The sequence below is a fragment of the Agelaius tricolor genome, unplaced genomic scaffold (genome assembly GCF_023055355.1).
Source record: "Agelaius tricolor isolate 1412-34295 unplaced genomic scaffold, bAgeTri1.0.p SCAF_166, whole genome shotgun sequence".
In the NCBI taxonomy this organism is placed as follows: domain Eukaryota; kingdom Metazoa; phylum Chordata; class Aves; order Passeriformes; family Icteridae; genus Agelaius; species Agelaius tricolor.
In genome coordinates, this window is record NW_027269426.1 from 29,293 (window position 1) to 53,381 (window position 24,089).

Here is a 24,089-nt window from a genome sequence, read left to right on the forward strand (position 1 = left end):
ATTGGGGGGTTCATCCCCAAAATTTGGGGTCTGAGTCCCCAAAACTGCGGGTTTTTAATCCCCAAAATTGGGGTTTTTAATCCCCAAAACTCGGGATTTTAATTACCAAAACTGAGGGATTTTAACCTCCAAAACTGAGGGATTTTAGCCCGAAAACCTGGGCGTGTGTGCCCCAAAACTGAGGGGTTTTGAATCCCAAAATTGGGAGTTTTTAACCCGCAAACCCACGGGATTTTACCCAAAACTGGGGGATTTTAACCTCCAAAATCAGGGATGGCCTGGCTCCCCAAAACCAGGAGGTTTTACCCCAAAATTGGGATTTTAACCCCAAACCTGGGGATTTCACCCCAAACTGGAGTTTTCAACCATAAATTCCGAAGTTTTTATCCCCAAACCCGGCGGATTTCACCCCAAACCCGGGGGAGTTTAAGCCCCAAAATTGAGACTTCTTAACCCCAAAATTGGGAATTTTTACCCCAAAACTGGAAATTTTTACCCCAAAATTGGGAATTTTTACTCCAAACCTGGAACTGGGCGATTTCACCCCAAAATTGGGAGTTTCTACCCCTAAAATTGGGGGATTTCACCCCAAAACCCAAAGTTTTTAACCCCAAACCCGGGGATTTCACCCCAAAATTGGGAGGTTTTTCCCTAAAACCTGGGGATTTCACCCCAAAACCCAAAGTCTTTAACCCCAAACCTGAGGATTTCACCCAAAACCGGGACTTTTTTTTACCCCAAATTTGGGAATTTTGACCCAAAACTCCTCCGATTCCCCCCCAAACCGCCCCCACCCCCCCACATCAATAAATTCACCAAAAAACACCAAAAAACACCAAAAACACCAAAAAACACCAAAAACACCAAAACCTGGAAAAATCGTTTAATCCTGGGGGGGGGTGGGGTGGGGGAGGGGCTCTCGGGTGGGGGTGGGGTTTTTTCCCCTCCCCCCCCTTTCGCCGCCGCCCCTCCCCCCCCTTTTCCCTCCAATACCAAAAAACGGGGGGGGGGGTGGGGGAGGGGCTGGGGGGGAGGTGGGGGAGGGGCGGGTGGGGGAGGGGCGGCCAAAGCTACAACGAGAAACCAGCGCGGGGGGGGGAGGGGGAGGGGGCGAAATTTTTGGGGTAAAACCGCGGGAAATCGGGGCTGGAGTGGGCGGGGCTCGGAGGGGGAAAGGGGGCGGGGCTCGGAGGGGAAAAGGGGCTGGGCTACCAGAAGTCGCGGCGGTGATAGGAGTCGGGGTCGCAGAACTTGGTGACCACCACGCGGTTGGCGAACTTGCGGCCCGTGAGGCCCTGCATGGCCTTCTGCAGTCGAACACCGACGTGAACTCCACGAAAATCTGAGAAATTTGGGGAAAAAAAAAACGAGATTTTGGGCATTTTGGGGCATTTTTGAGATTTGGGGTGATTTCATGCAGATTTGGAGCTGTTTGGGGCCATTGAGAGGGAGCACGGACAGAGGGACACAGGGGCCTTCTGGCAGTCGAAAACCGACGTGAACTCCACGAAAATCTGCGGGATTTGGGGAAAAAAACCGAGATTTTGGGGCATTTTGGGGCATTTTATGTGTTTTGGGTCATTTTGGGGTGATTTTGGGTCATCTCGGGGGGATTCGGGGTCATTTCGGGGGGATTCGGGGTCAGTAAGGACACAGGGGCCTTCTGGCAGTCGAAAACCGACGTGAACTCCACGAAAATCTGCGAGATTTGGGAAAAAAAACGAGATTTTGGGCATTTTGGGGAAGTTTTGGGGTATTTTTGAGATTTGGGGTAAATTCATGGGATTTGGGGTTGTTTGGGGTCATTGAGAGGGGATTTGGGGTCATAAGGACACAGGGGCCTTCTGGCAGTCAAAAGCCGACGTGAACTCCACGAAAATCTGCGGGATTTGGGGAAAAAAAACCGAGATTTTGGGGCATTTCGGGGCATTTTGGGGCATTTTTGTGTTTTGGGGGTGATTTCATGGGGATTTGGGGTCGTTGAGAGGGAGCACGGACAGAGGGACACAGGGGCCTTCTGGCAGTCAAAAAACCGACGTGAACTCCACGAAAATCTGCGGGATTTGGGGAAAAAAACGAGATTTTGGGGCATTTTGGGGCATTTTTGGGTATTTTTGTGTTTTGGGGTAAATTCACAGGGATTTGGGCTCATTGGGATGGGGCACAGGGACAGGGGGACAGCTCAGCCCTGCATGGCCTTCTGGCAGTCGAAAACCGATGTGAACTCCACGAAAATCTGCGAAATTTGGGGAAAAAAACGAGATTTTGGGGCATTTTGGGGCATTTTGGGGAAGTTTTGGGGTATTTTGAGATTTGGGGTGATTTCATGCAGATTTGGGGGCTGTTTGGGGCCATTGAGAGGGAGCACGGACAGAGGGACACAGGGGCCTTCTGGCAGTCAAAAACAGACGTGAACTCCACGAAAATCTGCGAAATTTGGGGAAAAAAAACGAGATTTTGGAGCATTTTGGGGCAGTTTTGAGATTTGGGGTCATTTTGGGTCATTTTGGGTCATTTTTGGGTCATTTTTGGGTGATTTTTGGGTCAGTAAGGACACAGGGACCCTCTGGCAGTCGAACGCTGATGTGAACTCCATGGCCCAGCCCCAGGGCCACACCTGGGACACACCTGGACACACCTGGGGCACACCTGGGCACACCTGGGGCACCACAGACACACCTGGGGCACACCCTGAACACACCTGAACACACACCTGGGCACACCTGGGGCACACCCTGAACACACCTGGGCACACCTGAGCACACCTGGGCACACCTGAGCACACCTGGGCACACCTGGGGCACACCTGGGCACACCTGGGGCACCACAGACACACCTGGGGCACACCCTGAACACACCTGAACACACCTGGGCACACCTGGGCACACCTGGGGCACACCCTGAACACACCTGGGCACACCCTGAACACACCTGGGCACACCTGGGGCACACCTGGCACAGCTGGGGCACCACAGACACACCTGGGCACACCTGGGGCTCACCTGGGCACACCTGGGCACACCCTGAACACACCTGGGCACACCTGGGGCACCACAGACACACCTGGGCACACCTGGGCACACCTGGGCACACAGGTGAGTGGATATTTCCCATTTCTCACCTTTCCACACCCAGGTACTCCACGCCATCCACGGGCCGGGGGATCTCGATGGATTTGACGGTGCCGTACCTGCCCCATTCCATTCCCTGCCCTCAGTACCCATTCCCAGCACACCTGGGCACACAGGTGAGTGGATATTTTGGATTTCTCACCTTTCCACACCCAGGTACTTCGACTCCATCCACGGGCCGGGGGATCTCGATGGATTTGACGGTGCCGTACCTGCCCCACTCCCATTCCTATGCCCCCAGTACCCATTCCCAGCACACCTGGGCACACAGGTGAGTCCATATGATGCTGTATTTTGGATTTCTCACCTTTCCACACCCAGGCACCTCCACGCCATCCACGGGCCGGGGGATCTCGATGGATTTGACGGTGCCGTACCTGCCCCACTCCCATTCCCACCCATTCCCAGCACACCTGGGCACACAGGTAACCCCATATCTCCCATTTCTCACCTTTCCACACCCAGGCACCTCCACTCCATCCACGGGCCGCGGGATCTCGATGGATTTGACGGTGCCCGTACTTGCCGCACTCGTCGCGCACGTCCTCCACGATCTCCTCGTACTCCTCGTCGTCCAGCAGCTCCTCGGGCAGCACCATGTTGAGCAGGCACAGCACCTCCGTGGGGTGCCCGCCCATCTGCACCTGCGAGCTCATCAGCCCCGGCACCTGCAGCGTCACCGGCGTCTGGTGATGGTGCTCTGGGGACGGGGGGAAAATATGGAAAGTGAGGGGGAATGATGGGAAATGTTGGGGGAAAATAATGGGGAAATTGGGGAAAAAAAATGGGGGAAATATGGGGGGGAATGGGAATGTTGGGGGAAAGTGAGGGGGAAATGATGGGAAATGTTGGGGGAAAATAATGGGATAAAAATGGGGAATGTTGGGGGGAAATAATGGGGAAATTGGGGAAAAAAACGGGGGGGAATATGGGGGGAAATGGGGAATGTTGGGGGAAAATAATGGGGGAAAATGGGGAATGTTGGGGGAAAAAAAACAGGGGGAAATATGGGGGGAAATGGGGAATGTTGAGGGAAAATAAACGGGAGGGAAATGGAAATGTTGGGGGAAAACGGGGGAAAAATGGGGAAAAGGTGAGGGGAAAATGGGATAAAATGGGAAATGTTGGGGAAAAACAGGGAAAAAAAAGGGATGGAAATGGGAAATGTTGGGGGAAAAACGGGAAATCGGGGAAAAGGTGAGGGGAAAAAAAACAGGGAAAATGGGAAATAGTGGGGAAAATAATGGGATAAAAATGGGAAATGTTGGGGGAAATAACGGGGGGAAAATGGGAAATGTTGGGGGGGGAAAAATGGGGGAATTGGGAAAAAAAGGGGGAAATATGGGGGGAAATGGGGAATGTTGGGGAAAGTGAGGGGGAAATGATGGGAAATGTATAGTGGGGGAAAATAATGGGGAAATACGGGGAAAAAACAGGGGGGAAATATGGGGGGAAATGGGGAATGTTGGGGGAAAGTGAGGGGAAATATGGGGGGAAAAAACGGGGGGAAAATAATGGGGAAATATGGGGAGAAATGGGGAATGTTGGGGGAAAATAATGGGGGAAAATGGGAAATGTTGGGGAAATAAACGGGGGGAAATGGGAAATGTTGGGGAAAAACGGGGGAAATTGGGGAAAAAAATGGGGGAGAAATGGGAAATGTTGGGGGAAAATAATGGGATAAAAATGGGGAATGTTGGGGGAAAAACGGGGAAAAGGTGAGGGGAAATAAACGGGGGGAAATGGGGAAATGTTGGGGGAAAACGGGGGAAAAGTGAGGGGAAAAAACAAGGGAAATCGGGGAAAAGGTGGGGGAAAAAATGGGATAAAAATGGGAAATGTTGGGGAAATAAACAGGGGGAAAATGGGAAATGTTGGGGAAAAACAGGGGGAAAATGGGAAATGTTGGGGGAAAATAATGGGATAAAAATGGGGAATGTTGGGGGAAAATAATGGGGAAATTGGGGAAAAAAACCAGGGGGAAATGGGAAATGTTGGGAAAAAAATGGGGGGAAATGTGAGGGGAAATGGGATAAAAATGGGGAATGTTGGGGGGAAAAAATGGGGGAAAAATGGGAGACGTTGGGGGAAAAAATGGGGGAATTGGGGAAAAAAACGGGGGGAAATATGGGGGGAAATGGAGAATGTTGGGGGAAAGTGAGGGGAAATATGGGGGGGAAAATGGGGAATGTTGGGGGAAAAAAATGGGGGGAAATGGGAAATGTTGGGGGAAAATAATGGGGAAATTGGGGAAAAAAACGGGGGGAAATAATGGGATAAAAGTGGGAAATGTTGGGGGAAAAACAGGGGAAATTGGGGGAAAAAACGGAGGGAAAATGGGAAATGTTGGGGGAAAATAATGGGGAAATTGGGGAAAAAACGGGGGTAAAATGGGAAATGTCGGGGAAAAAATGGGGGGAATATGGGGGGAAATGGGGAATGTTGGGGGGAAATAATGGGGAAATTGGGGAAAAAAACGGGGGGAAATGGGAAATGTTGGGGAAAAAATGGGGGGAAATGGGAAATGTTTGGGGGAAAAAACGGGATAAAAATGGGAAATGTTGGGGGAAAAACAGGGAAAACGTGAGGGGAAAATGGGAAATGTTGGGGGGAAATAATGGGGGGAAATGGGAAATGTTGGGGGGAAATAATGGGGAAATCGGGGAAAAAAAATGGGGGGAAATATGGGGGGAAATGGGGAATGTTGGGGGAAAAAAAAATGGGATAAAAATGGGAAATGTTGGGGGAAAATAATGGGGAAATTGGGGAAAAAAACCAGGGGGAAAATAATGGGAAATGTTGGGAAAAAAATGGGATGGAAATGGGAAATGTTGGGGGAAAAAAACAGGGGAAAAATGGGAAGTGTTGGGGGAAAATAATGGGATAAAAATGGGGAATGTTGGGGGGAAATAATGGGGAAATTGGGGAAAAAAAACGGGGGGGAATATGGGGGGAAATGGGGAATGTTGGGGGAAAATAATGGGGGAAAATGGGGAATGTTGGGGGAAAAACAGGGAAAAAAAAGGGATGGAAATGGGAAATGTTGGGGGGAAAACGGGGAGAAATGGGAAATGTTGGGGGAAAAAAATGGGATAAAAATGGGAAATGTTGGGGGAAATGGGGGGGGACAACGTGAGGTAAAAAGGGATAAAAACGGGAAATATTTTCCCCAATTCCTCCCCATTTTTTCCTATTTTTTAATCCCATTTTCCCCCTAATTTTCCCAATATTTTCCCCCAATTTTTCCCATTTTTTCTGCAATTTTCCCCCCATTTTTATCCCCAAATTTTCTAACCTTTTCCCCCTTTTCCCCCAATTTTCCCATTTCCCCCCCAAATTTTTTAACCTTTCCCCCAATTCCCCCCATTTTTCCCTTTGTTTCTCAATATTTCCCATTTTCCCCCCAAATTTTCTGACCTTTTCCCCCTTTTTCCCCATTTTCCCCCCAAATTTTCTAATATTTTCCCCCATTTTCCCCCCATTTTTCTCAACATTTCCCAGACCCCCCTCACCCTGAATTTGGGGAGGGGTCCCCAAACCTTCCCCCCCCCAGATTTTGGGATGGATTCCCCAAAAAAAACACAAAAAAGAAACCCAAAAACCCCCCAAAAATCCCCATATCTTCCAAAAGCTTCCACCAAAAAACCCCAAATTTTGGGGAGGGGTCCCTGAGCCCCCCCCAGATTTTGGGGAGGGGTCCCCGAGCCCCCCCATGAATTTGGGGAGGGGTCCCAGGGTCCCCCCCCAGATTTTGGGATGGATTCCCCGAAAAACCCCCCAAAAATCCCCATATCTTGGAAAAACTTCCACAAAAAAACCCCAAATTTTGGGGAGGGGTCCCTGAGCCCCCCCAGATTTTGGGGAGCGGTCCCCGAGCCCCCCCCCCCGTGAATTTGGGGAGGGGTCCCCACTCACCAGGGTGGCGTTCTTGGCCCCCACGCTCGCCCTCTGCACCAGCAGCTTCTTGTCCCCGAGCTGCATCCCATTGAGGCCGGCAATGGCCTGGGGGGCACGGGGGGACACGGGGTCAGGGACCCCTCCCCAAATTGGGGAGAGACCAGGGAGCCCCTCCCCAAATTGGGGGGAGAGACCAGGGACCCCCTCCCCAAATTGGGGGGAGAGACCAGGGACCCCCTCCCCAAATTAGGGGGGTTTGGGGGGAAATTCTGGGATTTTGGGGGGGATTTGGGGCACGTTTTGAGGGGGGAGATTTGGGGTTTTATGAAGATTTGGGAGGTCAGGACCCCCTCCCCAAATTTAGGGGGCAGCCCGGGGACCCCCTCCCCAAATTGGGGGGGAGACCAGGGACCCCCTCCCCAAATTATGGGGGGGTTTGGGGACCCCCTCCCCAAATCCGGGGGGCTTTGGGGGGAAATTCTGGGATTTTGGGGGGGATTTGGGGCATTTTTTGGGGGGGATTTGGGGTTTTATAAAGATTTGGGACCCCCACTCTAAATTTGGGAGGGTTTGGGGACCCCCTCCCCAAATTATGGGGGAGCCCAGGGACCCCCTCCCCAAATCCGGGGGGGTTTGGGGGGAAATTCTGGGATTTTTGGGGGGGATTTGGGGCGTTTTTTGGGGGGGATTTGGGCATTTAAAAAGATTTGGGACCCCCACTCGAAATCTGGGGGGAAATTGGGGACCCCTCCCCAAATTGGGGAGAGCCTGGGGACCCCCTCCCCAAATTATGGGGGAGAGGCCTGGGACCCCCTCCCCAAATTGGGGGGGTTTGGGGAGAGTTTGGGGGGAAATTCTGGGATTTTGGGGGGGATTTGGGGTTCTATAAAGGTTTGGGGGGAATTTGAGGACCCCCTCCCCAAATTAGGGGGGTCAGGGACCCCTCCCCAAATTATGGGGGGAGCCCAGGGAGCCCCTCCCCAAATTAGAGGAGAGCCCGGGGAACCCCCTCCCCAAATTATGGGGGGGTTTGGGGAGAGTTTGGGGGGAAATTCTGGGATTTTGGGGGAGGATTTGGGGTTTTATAAAGATTTGGGGGGGTCAGGACCCCCTCCCCAAATTAGCGGGGAAATCGGGGACCCCCTCCCCAAATTATGGGGGAGCCCAGGGACCCCCTCCCCAAATTATGGGGGAGCCCAGGGACCCCCTCCCCAAATCTGGAGGGGTTTGGGGACACCCAGGAGCGGATTTGGGGCAGAAATGGGGGGAAATTCTGGGATTTTGGGGCGTTTTTTGGGGGGGATTTGGGGTTTTATGAAGATTTGGGGGCGGTCAGGGACCCCCTCCCCAAATTAGGGGGAGCCCAGGGACCCCCTCCCCAAATCTGGGGGGGTTTGGGGACCCCCAGGAGCGGATTTGGGGCTGATTTTGGGTGGGTTTTGGGCTGTTTTGGGGCCATTTTTGGGGCAGTTTCTGGGCAGTTTTGTGTGGATTTGGGGAGGATTTTTTGGGTGGATTTTGGGTGGATTTTGGGCCATTTTGGGGCAGTTTTTGGGGCAGTTTTTGCACAATTTTTGGGACAGTTTCTGGGGCAGATTTTGGGCCGTTTTTGGGTGTTTTTGGTACCTGGTCAGTGACGATGTCCACGTACTCGCTGATTTTGGGGCAGTTTTGGGCTGTTGTTTTGGGGCATTTTGGGGCAGTTTTTGCACAGTTTTTGGGGCAGTTTTTGAGCAGTTTTTGCACAGTTTTTGGGGCAGATTTTGGGCCATTTTTGGGCAGTTTTGGTACCTGGTCAGTGACGTTGATGTCCACGTACTCGCTGATTTTGGGCCATTTTGGGGCAGTTTTTGCACAGTTTTTGGGGCAGTTTTTGCACAGTTTTTGAGCAGTTTTTGCACAGATTTTGGGCCATTTTTGGGTATTTTTGGGTACCTGGTCAGTGACGTTGATGTCCACGTACTCGCTGATTTTCGGCCGTTTTGCGTGGATTTGGGGTGGATTTTTTGGGTGAATTTTGAGCAGTTTTTGCACAGTTTTTGGGGCAGATTTTGGGCCGTTTCTGGGGCAGATTTTGGGCCAGTTTTGGGTGTTTTTGGGTACCTGGTCAGTGACGTTGATGTCCACGTACTCGCTGATTTTGGGCCATTTTGGGGCAGTTTTTGGAGCAGTTTTTGCACAGTTTTTGGGGCAGATTTTGGGCCGTTTCTGGGGCAGATTTTGGGCCATTTTAGGGCAGTTTTGGTACCTGGTCAGTGACGTTGATGTCCACGTACTCGCTGATTTTGGGCCGTTTTGGGGCAGTTTTTGCACAGTTTTTGGGGCAGTTTTTGCACAGTTTCTGGGGCAGTTTTTGGGTCATTTTTGGGTGTTTTTGGGTACCTGGTCAGTGACGTTGATGTCCATGTACTCGCTGATTTTCGGCCGTTTTGGGGCAGTTTTTGCACAGTTTTTGGGGCAGTTTTGCACAGATTTTGGGACAGTTTTTGGGCAGTTTTTGCACAGTTTTTGGGACAGTTTTTGGGCAGATTTAGGGCGTTTTTGGTACCTGGTCAGTGACGTTGATGTCCACGTACTCGCTGATCTTGGGGCAGTTTTGGGCTGTTGTTTTGGGCCATTTTGGGGCAGTTTTGGGGCAGTTGTTTTGGGGCATTTTGGGGCAGTTTTTGAGCAGTTTTTGGGGCAGTTTTTGCACAGTTTTTGGGGCAGTTTTTGCACAGTTTTTGGGGCAGATTTTGGGCCGTTTCTGGGGCAGATTTTGGGTCATTTTTGGGTGTTTTTGGGTACCTGGTCAGTGACGTTGATGTCCACGTACTCGCTGATTTGGGGCAGTTTTTGGGCTGTTGTTTTGGGGCATTTTGGGGCAGTTTTTGGGGCAGTTTTTGGGCCGTTTTTGGGGCAGTTTTTGGGCAGACTTTGTGCAGATTTTGGGCCGTTTCTGGGGCAGATTTTGGGCCATTTTTGGGCTATTTTGGTACCTGGTCAGTGACGTTGATGTCCACGTACTCGCAGAAGGCGTAGCCCTTGCTCAGCCCCGTGGCGCTGTCCTTGACCAGGTTGAAGGCCTTGAGGGGCCCGAAGGACGTCAGCAGCTCCTTCACCTGAATTTGGGAAATTTTGGGGTGAATTTGGGCCATTTTGGGGCTCTGGGAGTGGCCCCCAGGACCCGGGAATTCCCCTCTGGAATTTGGGAATTTCCCCTCTGGAATTTGGGATCCCCCTCCCCAAAATACCCCAGGAATCCCAATCAAACCCATCCCGTTCCTTGTTCGGATTTGAGCAGAATTTGGGAAATTTTGGGGTGAATTTGGGGGATTTTGGGGCTCTGGGAGTGGCCCCCAGGACCCAGGAATTCCCCTCTGGAATTTGGGAATTTCCCCCCTGGGATTTGGGATCCCCCTCCCCAAAATACCCCAGGAATCCCAATGGACCCCGTCCCGTTCCTGGTGCTGATTTGAGCAGAATTTGGGGAATTTTGGGGTGAATTTGGGGGATTTTGGGGCTCTGGGAACACCCCCCGGAATTTGGGAACCCCCCCAGGATTTGGGAATTTTTTTCTCTGGAATTTGGGAATTCTCCCCCTCTGGAACAAGGGAACCCCTCCCAAAAACCCCCAAAATCCCACCCTGGGGTCGATTTTTTGGGGGAATTTTAGGGGATTTGGGGTCTCCTCCCCAGTTTAAGAAATGGAATTTTTGGGGGGATTTTTGGGGAATTTGGGGTCTCCTCCCCAGTTCAAGGGATGAGATTTTTTGGGGGATTTTTTGGGGGATTTTTGGGAATTTGGGGTCTTCTCCCCAGTTTAAGAAATGGAATTTTTTGGGGGGATTTTTGTAGGATTTGGGGTCTCCTCCCCAGTTTTTAGGATGGGATTTTTGGGGGGATTTTTGGGGGGATTTTTGGGGAATTTGGGGTCTCCTCCCCAGTTCAAGGGATGAGATTTTTTTGGGGATTTTTTGGGGGATTTTTGGGAATTTGGGGTCTCTTCCCCAGTTTAAGAAATGGAATTCTTTGGGGGGATTTTGGGGGAATTTGGGGTCTCCTCCCCAGTTTTTAGGATGGGATTTTTGGGGGGATTTTTGGGGAATTTCGGGTTTTCTCCCCAGTTTAAGAAACGGAATTTTTTGGGGGGATTTTGGGGGAATTTGGGGTCTCCTCCCCAGTTTTTAGGATGAGATTTTTGGGGGGGATTTTTTGGGGGGATTTTAGGGATTTTTGGGGATTTGTGGTCTCCTCCCCAGTTTAAGGGATGAGATTTTTTGGGGGGATTTTTTTGGGGAGATTTTAGGGATTTTTGGGGTTCCCCCCCCTCACCTGGTCGTCGTTCAGGTAATTGGGGAGGCCCCCAATGAAAAGTTTGTGGGCGGAGTCCGGGACCACCGTGGACACCACACCTGGAAAAGGCCAAAAAAATCCTAAATTCTCACCTGGAAACCCCAAAATCCCACCTGGAAACCCCAAAAATTCCACCTGGAAACCCCAAAATTACCCTGGAATCCCCAAATTCCCACCTGGAAACACCAAAATCCCACCTGGAACCCCCAAAATTCCCACCTGGAATCCCCAAAATTGCCCTGGAACCCCCAAAATTCCCACCTGGAATCCCCAAAAATCCCACCTGGAAACACCAAAATCCCCCCCAGAACTTGGGAGCATCCCTGATTTTTTGGGCATTTTTGGGCTGATTTCAGAGGATTTTTGGGGGATTTTTGGGCTGGTTTCAGGGCTATCTCAGGGTTATTTTTGGGTTGATTTCAGGGGATTTTTGGGCTGATTTCAGGGGTGTTTTTGGGTTGATTTCAGAGGATTTTTGGGCTGGTTTCAGGGCTATCTCAAGATTATTTTTGGGCTGATTTCAGAGAATTTTGGGGGCATTTTTGGGCTGATTTCAGGGTAATTTTTGGGGTATTTTTGGGGTGTTTTGGGGCTCTCACCAGGCACATAGACTGAGGGGCTCTCGGACATGCCGGACAGGGGTTTGGGCTGATTTCAGGGGGTTTTTGGGCTGAATTCAGGGTTATTTTTGGGCTCATTTTTGGGGTGTTTTTGGGGTGATTTCAGGGCTGATTTCAGGGTAATTTTGGGGTGATTTCAGGGGATTTAGGAGCTCTCACCTGGCACATAGACCGAGGGGTTCTCGGACATGCCGGGCAGGGGTTTGGGCTGATTTCAGGGGATTTTGGGGCTGATTTCAGGGCTGATTTCGGGGTTATTTTTGGGCTGATTTCAGGGTAATTTTGGGGTTATTTTATGATGTTTTGGGGCTCTCACCAGGCACGTAAACCGAGGGGTTCTCGGACATGCCGGGCAGGCGTTTGGGCTGATTTCAGGGGTATCTCAGGGGTATTTTTGGGGTGATTTTTGGGCTGATTTCGGGGCTATTTTTGGGCTGATTTCAGGGTAATTTTGGGGTGATTTCAGGGGATTTAGGAGCTCTCACCTGGCACATAGACCGAGGGGTTCTCGGACATGCCGGGCAGGCGTTTGGGCTGATTTCAGGGTATTTTGGGGCTGATTTCAGGGCTGATTTCAGGGCTATTTTTAGGATGATTTCAGGGTAATTTTGGGCTGATTTCAGGGGATTTTTGGGCTGATTTCAGGGGATTTTTGGGCTGATTTCAGGGCTATCTCAGGGGTATTTTTGGGCTGATTTTTGGGGTGATTTCAGGGGATTTAGGAGCTCTCACCTGGCACATAGACCGAGGGGTTCTCGGACATGCCGGGCAGGGGTTGGTAATCGTGGGGCCGCCGGATCTTGAGCGACTGCCCCTGGAAAATGATCCCATCGAAGGCCATGGCCTGCGTCGTCTCATCCACCGAGCGGAACTGGGGCAGAAAGCACAAAAAACGGGTCAGGAATGGGGAAAAAAGCACAAAAAATGGGGCAGGAATGGGGCAGAAAGCACAGAAATGGGGCAAAAAGCACAGAAAACGGGTCAGGAATGGGGCAGAAAGCACAAAAAACGGGTCAGGAAACCAGAAATGGGGCAAAAAACACAGAAAATGGGTCAGGAATGGGGCAGAAAGCACAGAAATGGGGCAAAAACCACAGAAATGGGGCAAAAACCACAAAAAACGGTCAGGAATGGGGCAAAAAGCACAAAAATGGGGCAAAAGCCACAGAAAACAGGTCAGGAATGGGGCAAAAAGCACAAAAATGGGGCAGAAACCACAGAAATGGGGCAAAAACCACAGAAACGGGTCAGGAATGGGGCTGGGAACTCAAAATGGGTCAGGAATGGGGCTGGGAATCCAGAAATGGGGCAAAAACCACAGAAAACAGGTCAGGAATGGGGCAAAAACCACAGAAAACGGGTCAGGAATGGGGCAAAAAGCACAAAAATGGGGCAAAAAGCACAAAAATGGGGCAAAAACCACAGAAAACGGGTCAGGAATGGGGCTGGGAATCAGAAATGGGGCAAAAACCACAGAAAATGGGTCAGGAATGGGGCAGGAAATCACAGAATGGGGCTGGGAAACCAAAATGGGGCAGAAACGGGGCTGGAAACCCCAAATTCCTCCCAAAACCTCCCAAATTCACCCCAAAACCCCTCGAATTTCTCCCAAGCCTCTGAATTTGCCCCAAAACCCCCCAAATTCACCCCAAATTCACCCAAAAACCCCTGAAATCACCCAAAAAACCCCAAATTTTCCCAAAATCCTCAGAATTGGCCCCAAAACCACCTCGAGGAAGGCGAAGTTCTTGTCCTGGTTGATCTGCACGGCCAGCACGGGGTTCACCAAAATCCCCCAAAATCCCCCAAATTTTCCCAAAATTCACCTAAAAAACCCCAAATTTTCCCAAAATCCCCCGAATTCACCCCAAAACCACCTCGAGGAAGGCGAAGTTCTTGTCCTGGTTGATCTGCACGGCCAGCACGGGGTTCACCCCCAAATTCACCCCAAATTCACCCCAAAAACCCCAAATTTTCCCAAAATTCACCCAGAAAAACCCAAATTTTCCCAAAATCCCCCGAATTCACCCCAAAATCACCTCGAGGAAGGCGAAGTTCTTGTCCTGGTTGATCTGCACGGCCAGCACGGGGTTCCCGGGGGCCTGGGTCAGCCCCCCCAGGCGCATTTGGGCGTTGAAGAAATCCATCATGGCCTCCTGGGGTGAAAAACGCAAATTTTGGGTCAGAAATACAGGAATTGGGGGGTTTGGGGAGAAAAAATCACAAATTTTGGGGTCGGAAATGGGGAAATTTGGGGGTTTGGGGAGGGAAAATCATAAATTTTGGGTTAGAAATAAGGAAATTTGGGGGGTTTGGGGTGGGAAAATCACAAATTTTGGGTCGGAAATGGGGAAATTTCGAGGGTTTGGGGAGGGAAAATCACAAATTTGGGGTCGGAAATGGGGAAATTTGGGGGATTTGGGGAGGGAAAATGGGGAAATTTAGGGTCAGTAATGAGGAAATTTGGGGGGTTTGGGGCGAAAAAATCACAGATTTTGGGTCAAAAACACAGAAATTTGGGGGTTTGGAGAGGGAAAATCAAAAATTTTGGGTTAGAAATGGGGAAATTTGGGGTTGTTGCCCACATAGAGGGGCCCCAAAATCCCCAGAAATAACCCCAAAGAAACCCCAAATAACCCCAAATAAACCCCAATAAACCAAAATAAACCCAAATAACCCCAAATAAACATTAATAAATCCCCAATTAACCCCAATTAGCCCCAATTAACCCCAATTAACCCGTTGATCACCTCGGTGATGCCGAAGGGGATGTTGCCCGTACAGACACACCCCAATTAGCCCCAATTAACCCCAATTAACCCCAATTAATCACCTCGGTGATGCCAGGGGATGTTGCCCATATAAAGACACCCCAATTAACCCCAATTAACCCCAATTAACCCCAATTAACCCCAATTAACCCCAATTAACCCCAATTAACCCCAATTAATCACCTCGGTGATGCCGAAGGGGATGTTGCCCATACAGACACACCCCAATTAACCCCAATTAACCCAATTAACCCCAATTAATCACCTCGGTGATGCCGAAGGGGATGTTGCCCACGTAGAGGCGCCCCAATTAACCCCAATTAGCCCCAATTAGCCCCAATTAACCCAATTAATCACCTCGGTGATGCCGAAGGGGATGTTGCCCACGTAGAGGCGCCGCGCCTGCCGCGTCATTTGGCTGCCGACCACGGGCACCGGCGTGGGGGTGACGGCCAGGCCGTCCGGGGTCATGGTGGGCAGCAGGGCCGTGGCCGGGATCTGACCCGCGGCTGGGGGGACAAACAGGGATTATGGGGGGTCCTGAGGGGATTTGGGGGGGATTTGGGGGGGATTTGGGGCTGTTTGGGGATGTTTGGGGGGGGTTTGGGGTCCCTGGGATGGGTTATGGGGCTGTTTGGGGGGGATTTGGGGCTGTCCGGGGTCATGGTGGGCAGCAGGGCCGTGGCCGGGATCTGACCCGCGGCTGGGAATGGGGAAAATGGGGGGATTATGGGGTGATTTGGGGGATTTGGGGGGGTCCTGGGGGGGATTTGGGGGGTCTTGGGGGGGTTTGGGGTGTCTGGGATGGGTTATGGGGTGATTTGGGGGGGGTTTGGGGCCGTCCGGGGTCATGGTGGGCAGCAGGGCCGTGGCTGGGATCTGACCCGCGGCTGGGGGGGAGAAATGAGGGTTATGGGGGGATTTGGGGCCGTTTGGGGGGGATTTGGGGCCGTTTGGGGGGGATTTGGGGCCGTCCGGGGTCATGGTGGGCAGCAGCGCCGTGGCTGGGATCTGACCCGCGGCTGGGGGGACAAACAGGGATTATGGGGGGTCCTGAGGGGATTTGGGGAGGTTTGGGGTCTCTAGGATGGGTTATGGGGGATTTGGGGCTGTTTGGGGGGGATTTGGGGCCGTCCGGGGTCATGGTGGGGAGCAGCGCCGTGGCCGGGATCTGACCCGCGGCTGGGAATGGGAAAATGGGGGGTGATGAGGGTTATGGGGCTGTTTGGGGCTGTTTGGGGGGGATTTGGGGCCATTTGGGGTCTCTGGGATGGGTTATGAGGGCTTTGGGGGGGTTTGGGGGCTGTTTGGGGGTGGTTTGGGGTCTCTGGGATGGGTTATGGGGCTGTTTGGGGGGTCATGGTGGGCAGCAGGGCCGTAGCCGGGATCTGACCCGCGGCTGGGGGGGAGAAATGGGGGTGATGAGGGGATTTGGGGTCTCTGGGATAGGTTATGGGGGATCCTGAGGGGATTTGGGGCTGTTTGGGGGTGATTTGGGGTCTCTGAGATGGGTTATGGGGGTGTTTGGGGCCATTTGGGGTCTCTGGGATGGGTTATGGGGGGATTTGGGGCCGTCCGGGGTCATGGTGGGCAGCAGCGCCGTGGCCGGGATCTGACCCGCGGCTGGGAACAGGAAAATGGGGATTATGGGGGGTTTGGGGGGTCCTGGGGGGGTTTGGGGGGTCCTGAGGTGATTTGGGGCCGTTTGGGGTCTCTGGGCTGGGTTATGGGGGATTTGGGGCCGTTTGGGGTCTCTGGGAGGGCTCACGGGGTGGCCCTGGAATGATCTGGGAGCTCCTGATGGGGCTTGGAGGGACCTTGGGGGGGATTTGGGGGGATTTGGGGGGATTTGGGGGGATTTGGGGGGTCTGGGGTCTCCAGAAGTTATGGGGGGGGGTCCCTGTGGGTCTGGGGGGGTTCCTGTGGGGTCTGTGGGGTTTGGGGGGGGTCCCAGTGAATTTGGGGAGGGGTCTCACCCTGCATGGCCTTGTACTGCATGGGGGTGATGTGCTCGAAGCCGGGCGGGGTTTGGGGGGTCCCTGTGGGTCCCTGTGGGTTTGGGGGGGTCCCTGTGGGGTTTGGGGGGGTTCTGGGGGGTCCCAGTGAATTTGGGGAGGGGTCTCACCCTGCATGGCCTTGTACTGCATGGGGGTGATGTGCTCGAAGCCGGGCGGGGTTTGGGGGGGTTTGGGGGGTCCCTGTGGGTCCCAGCGGGTTTGGGGGGGTTCCCGGGGGTCCCAATGAATTTGGGGAGGGGTCTCACCCTGCATGGCCTTGTACTGCATGGGGGTGATGTGCTCGAAGCCGGGGGGGGGCACATCCCAATATTTCCGGATTTTCTTTTTCTTCTCGTGCCGGGGGGAGCGGCTGGAAAGGGGGGGGGAGGGGGGAAATGGGGGGGGTTGGGGGATTTGGGGAGGGGGCTGTGCAGGTGAGCCCCCAAAATACCCCCAAAATAACCCAAAAATACCGAAAAACAGCAAAAAAAAGGGCAAAAAAACAGCAAAAAAACACCCCAGAAACCCTCCCCAAAACACCCCAAAAACACCCTAAAAACACCCTAAAAACACCCCAAAAACCACCCCAGAAACACCAAAAAAACACCCCAGAAACCCTCCCCAAAACACCCCAAAAACACCCTAAAAACACCCCAAAAACACCAAAAAACCAGCAAAAAAACACCCCAAAATACCCTAAAAACACCCCAAAACCACCGCAAAAACCCTCCTAAAACCCCTCCCCAAAACACCCCAAAAAACACCCCAAAAAACACCCCAGAAACACCAAAAAAAACCAAAAATAAACCAAAAAACCACCCCAAAAACACCGCAAAAACACCAAAAAAACACCCCAGAAACACCCTAAAAACACCCCAAAAAACACCCCTGAAAACAATCCAAAAACACAGCAGAAAACACCCCAAAAACACCCCAGAAACACCCCAGAAACCCTCCTAAAACCCCTCCCCAAAATACCCCAAAAACACCCCAAAAACACCCCAAAAAATCACCCAATAAAAACTCCAAAAACACCCCAAAAACACCCCAAAAACACCAAAAAAAACCACTCAAAAACACCCAAAACATACCAAAAAAACACCCCAAAAACACCCCAAAAACACCAAAAAAACAGCAAAAATACACCAAAAAAGCACCCCAAAAAACACCCCTGAAAACAACCCAAAAACACAGCAGAAAACACTCCAAAAACACCCCAAAAACACCCCAAAAACACCCCAAAAAACACCCCAAAAACACCCCAGGAACACCCCAAAAAATTTCCCAATAAAAACCCCAAAAACACCAAAAAAGCACCCCAAAAATCACACCGGAAACACCCTAAAAAACACCCCAAAACCACCCCAGAAACCCTCCCCAAAATATCCCCTGAACAGCCCCAAAAACCACCCCAAAAACCACCAAAAAATCTCCCAATAAAAACCCTGAAAACCCCCCCCAAAAAAAACCCAAAAACCTAAAAAAAAAACCAAAAACCTCTGAAATCCCTCCCAAAAAAAAACCCCAAAAAAAACCCTAAAAAATCCCAAAAAACCCTGAAAATCCCCCCCAAAAAAACCCTAAAAATACTAAAAAAAAAACCCCAAAAAACCCTAAAAATCCCCCCCAAAAAAAAAACTAAAAAAACTTTAAAAAAAACCCTAAAAAACTCTGAAAACCCCCAAAAAACCCCAAAAAGCCCCAAATTGCCCCAAATCCCCCCACCCCCCCCAGGCTCACCTCAGGGGTCCCGAGAGGCTCAGGGGTGACCTGTGGGGGAGGGGCAGCTCAGAGGGGCTCAGAGCCCCCAGTGAGCCCAAAATGTCCCCAAAGTGTCCCAGGTGTGTCCCAGGTGTGTCCCCACTGCCCCAGGTGTGTCCCAGGTGTGTCCCCAAAATGTCCCCAAAGTGGCCCCAGGTGTGTCCCAGGTGTGTCCCCAATGTGTCCCCATTGCCCCAGGTGTGTCCCAGGTGTGTCCCCAATGTGTCCCCAAGGTGTCCCCATTGTCCCAGGTGTGCCCCAGGTGTGTCCCAGGTGTGTCCCAGGTGTGTCCCAGGTGTGTCCCCATTGTCCCCAGTGTGTACCCAGGTGTGTCCCCAATGTCCCCAAGGTGTCCCCAGGTGTGTCCCAGGTGTGTCCCCACTGTGCCAGGTGTGTCCCAGGTGTGTCCCCACTGTGGCAGGTGTGTCCCCAATGTCCCCAATGTGTCCCCAAGGTGTCCCCATTGTCCCAGGTGTGTCCCAGGTGTGTCCCAGGTGTATCCCCATTGACCCAGGTGTGTCCCAGGTGTGTCCCCACTGCCCCAGGTGTGTCCCAGGTGTGTCCCCATTGCCCCAGGTGTGTCCCCATTGCCCCAGGTGTGTCCCCACTGTGCCAGGTGTGTCCCAGGTGTGTCCCAGGTGTGTCCCCATTGCCCCAGGTGTGTCCCCATTGCCCCAGGTGTCCCCAGGTGTGTCCCAGGTGTGTCCCCACTGTGGCAGGTGTGTCCCAGGTGTGTCCCCACTGTGCCAGGTGTGTCCCAGGTGTGTCCCCAATGTCCCCAATGTGTCCCCAAGGTGTCCCCATTGTCCCAGGTGTGTCCCAGGTGTGTCCCAGGTGTGTCCCAGGTGTGTCCCCATTGACCCAGGTGTGTCCCAGGTGTGTCCCCACTGCCCCAGGTGTGTCCCAGGTGTGTCCCCATTGCCCCAGGTGTGTCCCCATTGCCCCAGGTGTGTCCCAGCTGTGTCCCAGGTGTGTCCCCATTGCCCCAGGTGTGTCCCCACTGTGCCAGGTGTGTCCCAGGTGTGTCCCCATTGCCCCAGGTGTGTCCCCACTGTGCCAGGTGTGTCCCAGGTGTGTCCCAGGTGTGTCCCCATTGCCCCAGGTGTGTCCCCATTGCCCCAGGTGTCCCCAGGTGTGTCCCAGGTGTGTCCCCACTGTGCCAGGTGTGTCCCAGGTGTGTCCCCAATGTCCCCAATGTGTCCCCAAGGTGTCCCCATTGCCCCAGGGCTGTCCCAGGTGTGTCCCCAAGGTGTCCCCATTGTCCCAAGTGTGTCCCCACTGCCCCAGGTGTCCCCCAGGTGTGTCCCCCTTGTCCCAGGTGTGTCCCAGGTGTGTCCCAGGTGTCCCCAGGTGTCCCCAGGTGTATCTCAGGTGTATCTCAGGTGTCCCCAGGTGTGTCCCTGTGTCACCTGCGGCGCCAGCGGTCCCTGCTGACGCTGCGCTGGTCGCGGTTCCTCCCTCCCCATTGCCCCCAGGGTATCCCCAATGCCCCAGGTGTGTCCCAGGTGCCCCCAGGTGTATCCCCAATGCCCCAGGTGTATCTCAGGTATATCCCCAATGTCTCAGGTGTCCCCAGGTGTATCTCAGGTGTATCTCAGGTGTCCCCAGGTGTATCTCAGGTGTATCCCAGGTGTGTCCCTGTGTCACCTGCGGCGCCGGCGGTCCCTGCTGACGCTGCGCTGGTCGCGGTTCCTCCCCATTGCCCCCAGGTGTATCCCCATTGTCCCAGGTGTGTCCCAGGTGTATCCCCAATGTCCCCAATGTGCCCCAGGTGTATCTCAGGTGTCCCCAGGTGTATCTCAGGTGTGTCCCAGGTGTGTCCCTGTGTCACCTGCGGCGCCGGCGGTCCCTGCTGACGCTGCGCTGGTCGCGGTTCCTCCTCTCCCGGGAGCGGCTGCGCCGTTTGCGGTCGCGGCTGCGGGAGCGGCTGTGGGAGCGCTTGCGGTGCCGGTTCTCCTTGTCCCGCTCTGGAAATGGGGAAAAACGGGGAAAAAGTGGGTTAAAAACCCCCAAAAAATTCACAAAAAATACCCCAAAAAACCTGAGCTCTGAGCCGTGTCCCGGTTCTCCTTGTCCCGCTCTGGAAAATGGGGAAAAACGGGGAAAAAGTGGGTTAAAAACCCCCAAAAAATTCACAAAAAATACCCCAAAAAACCTGAGCTCTGAGCTGTGGCCTTGTCACGCTCTGGAAATGGGGAAAAACGGGGAAAAAGTGGGTTAAAAACCCCCAAAAAATTCACAAAAAATACCCCAAAAAACCTGAGTTCTGAGCTGTGTCCCGGTTCTCCTTGTCCCGCTCTGGAAAATGGGGAAAAAACAGGTTAAAAACCCAAAAAATTCACCAAAAATACCCCAAAAAACTGGGCTCTGAGCTGCGGCCTTGTCCCGCTCTGGAAATGGGGAAAAACGGGGGGAAAATGGGTTAAAAACCCAAAAAAAATCATCAAAAACCTGAGGTCTGAGCCATGGCCTTGTTACACTCTGGAAATGGAGAAAAAACGGGTGAAAAACCCAAAAATTCACCAAAAACCTGAGCTCTGAGCTGTGGCCTTGTCCCGCTCTGGAAATGGGGAAAAACGGGTTAAAAATGGGTGAAAAATCCCAAAAATTCACAAAAAACCTGAGCTCTGAGCTGTGTCCCGGTTCTCCTTGTCCCGTTCTGGAAACGGGGAAAAACGGGGGAAAAACGGGGGGAAACGTGTGAAAAATCCCAAAAAATTCACCAAAAATACCCCAAAAAACTGAGCTCTGAGCTGTGGCCTTGTCCCACTCTGGAAATGGGGAAAAACGGGGAAAAAACAGGTTAAAAATCCCAAAAAAATTCACCAAAAATACCCCAAAACCCTGAGCTCTGAGCTGTGGCCTTGTCCCGCTCTGGAAACGGGGAAAAACAGGGGAAAAACGGGGGAAAAACGGGTGAAAAACCCCAAAAAATTCGCCAAAAACCTGAGCTCTGAGCCATGGCCTTGTCACGCTCTGGAAATGGGGAAAAACAGGGGAAAAAGGGGTTAAAAACCCCAAAAATTCACCAAAAACCTGAGCTCTGAGGCATGACCTTGTCCTGTTCTGGGAAATGGGGAAAAACGGGTGAAAAACCCAAAAAATACCCCAAAAACCTGAGCTCTGAGCCGTGGCCTTGTCCCGCTCTGGAAATGGGGAAAAACAGGGGAAAAACAGGTGAAAAACCAAAAAAATTCACCAAAAATACCCCAAAAACCTGAGCTCTGAGCCGTGTCCTGGTTCTCCTTGTCCCGCTCTGGGAAATGGGGAAAAACGGGGGAAAAACGGGTGAAAAACCAAAAAAATTCACCAAAAATACCCCAAAAAACTGGGCTCTGAGCCGTGTCCCGGTTCTCCTTGTCCCGCTCTGAAAACGGGGGAAAACGGGTGAAAAACGGGGAAAAACGGATGAAAAACCCCAAAAATTCACCCAAAACCTGAGCTCTGAGCCATGGCCTTGTCCTACTCTAGAGACAGGGAAAAACGGTGAAAAACGGGTGAAAAATGGGTTAAAAACCCAAAAAATTCACCAAAAACCTGAGCTCTTAACCATGGCCTTGTCATGCTCTGGAAATGGGGAAAAATGGGTTAAAAACCCCAAAAATTCACAAAAAAAACCCCAAAAAACTGAGCTCTGAGCCATGGCCGTGTCACGCTCTGAAAATGGGGAAAAACGGGTGAAAACCCAAAAAAAGTTCACAAAAAACCCCAAAAAATAACCCCAAATAACACGAAATTCCCTCCCACATTAACCCCAAGATCCTCCCCAAATTAACCCCAAGTTCCTCCCCAAAATACCCCCAAATTAACCCCAAAAATCCCCTGAAAAATAACCCTAAAATCCCCTGAAAAATAACCCTAAAATCCCCCCAAAATAACCCCAAATTCCACCCAAATCCCCCCAAAATAACCCCAAATTCCCACCCAAAAACCACGAAATTCCCTCCCAAATTAACCCCAAGTTCCTCCCCAAAATAGCCCCAAATTAACCCCAAAATCCCCTGATAAATAACCCTAAAATCCCCCCAAAATAACCCCAAATTCCCCCCCAAATTACCCTCAAAATAACCCCAAATTCCCCTCAAAGTAACCCCAAATTCTCCCCTCAGATTAACCCCAAATAACCCCAAAATCCTCTCAAAATAAACCCAAATTCCCCCCCAAATTACCCTCAAAGTAACCCTAAATTCTCCCCCCAGAGTAACCCCAAATAATTCCAAATTCTCCCCCAAATTAACCCCAAATTCCCACCAAACAAACCCCAAATCCTCTTAAAATAACCCCGAATTCCCTCCCAAATTAACCCCAAATACGCCCCAAAATTACCCCAAACTCACTTCAGAATTTGGGGGACCCCAAAATGGGGGAGATAAAAATCGGAGGAGTCCCAAATGGAGGAAGGGGGCTCCAAAAACGGGGGGACCCCAAATTGAGGGGGCTCCAAACTGGGGGGACCCTAAAATATGGGAGGGGATAACAAGGGCGGACCCCAAAATTGAGGGGGATTAAAAATTAGGAGGACCCCAAAATTAAAGGGGGGGGGGGGGGGTCACGAAGGGGGAACCCCAAAATCGGGAGGGCTCAAAACCCCAAAATTGAGGAGAGGATCAAAAAAGGGGGACCCCAAATTAAGGGGGGGGGGGGTTTGAAAACCCCAAAATTGGAGGGACCCCAAAATGGGGGGAGATCAAAATGGGGGGGACCCAAAATTGAGGGGGGGGGGCTCCAAATGAGGGGGGGGGACCCCAAAATTGAGGGGGAGGGTCCCGAAGTGGGAACCCCAAAATTGAGGGGGGGGGGGTCCCGAAGTGGGGACCCCCCCCCTCAGAGAGCACGCGGTGGGGGAGGGGCGGGGGGCGTGGCCTGTCCCTGAGGGCGGCGCCCCCTCCCTCCCTCGCTCGCTCCCTCCCCCCCCTCACGCCGGGGTCGCCCCGTGAGGCGCGGGGGGGGGCGGGGCCGGTACCTTGTTTGTTCTCGTTCAGCTGCCGCTCGAACTCGTCGAAGTCGGACATGGCGGCGCTGGCCGAGCCCTGGCCGAGCCCTCGCGGTGCCTCGGGGCCGCTCCCGGTGCCGCCTCCCGCTCCTCTGCCGGGCCGCGCTCAGGCCGCGGCGGCTCCGTCCGCGCTCGGCTGCGCTCGGCCACTTCCGGCCGCGCTCGGCCACTTCCGGCGCCGCTCGGGCCGCGCTCGGCGATTTCCGCCGCCGCTTCGGGGCCTTTCCGCCGCACTTCGGGCCTTTCCGTCACTGCTCGGGTTTTTCCGCTGATGCACGTTGATTTCCGTCACTGCTCGGGTTTTTCCGCCCTTGTTCGCCAATTTCCGCCTCCGCTCGGCGCTTTCCGGTCGCGCTCGGCGCTTTCCGTTTCCGGTCGCCGTCCGCCGCCGTTCCGCTTCCCTCCCGTTCCCGTCCGCCGCTTCCCGCCGCCGTTCCGGGCACTTTCCGCCGCTTTCCGTCACTTTTCGCCCCTTTCGTCCCTGCTCGGACCCCCTCAGCTCCCTTACGTCACTTCCACCGGGGCCCGTAAAACTTCCGGCGGTCGCCGCCGGTAAAGCGAGGCCCTCCGGTTGGCCCCGCCCC

General features: G+C 52.8%; 1 protein-coding gene and 1 long non-coding RNA gene across 2 annotated transcripts; both read right to left on the reverse strand.

Annotated features, from left to right (window-relative positions):
* Positions 1-870: 870 nt before the first annotated feature.
* U2AF2 (U2 small nuclear RNA auxiliary factor 2) lies at positions 871-24,089 on the reverse strand. Its single transcript, XM_071420844.1, has 14 exons — positions 23,476-24,089; positions 20,344-20,479; positions 18,492-18,521; positions 17,018-17,121; positions 15,112-15,263; positions 14,023-14,139; positions 12,716-12,854; positions 11,343-11,422; positions 10,007-10,129; positions 7,042-7,133; positions 3,654-3,845; positions 3,439-3,508; positions 2,389-2,427; positions 871-1,304 (listed from the first exon to the last, which is right to left on the reverse strand). Exons 1-14 carry the CDS (start codon positions 23,522-23,524, stop codon positions 1,209-1,211), a joined length of 1,419 nt encoding a protein of 472 aa, XP_071276945.1. The 5' UTR covers positions 23,525-24,089; the 3' UTR covers positions 871-1,208.
* LOC139587025 (uncharacterized) lies at positions 2,438-3,013 on the reverse strand. Its single transcript, XR_011678188.1, has 3 exons — positions 2,982-3,013; positions 2,756-2,836; positions 2,438-2,617 (listed from the first exon to the last, which is right to left on the reverse strand). It is a non-coding gene; the product is annotated as an uncharacterized lncRNA (long non-coding RNA).

What these genes read in the sequence shown, in the direction of transcription:
- U2AF2 (XM_071420844.1), bottom strand. Translation starts at nt 23,524, where the DNA reads ATGTCCGACTTCGACGAGTTCGAGCGGCAGCTGAACGAGAACAAACAA. An exon ending in GCAGTACAAGGCCATGCAGG is followed by an intron (nt 15,264 to 17,017) that starts GTGAGACCCCTC and finishes TTGTCCCCCCAG; the next exon opens with CCGCGGGTCAGATCCCGGCC. An exon ending in ATTACCTGAACGACGACCAG is followed by an intron (nt 10,130 to 11,342) that starts GTGAGGGGGGGG and finishes TCCCAAATTCAG; the next exon opens with GTGAAGGAGCTGCTGACGTC.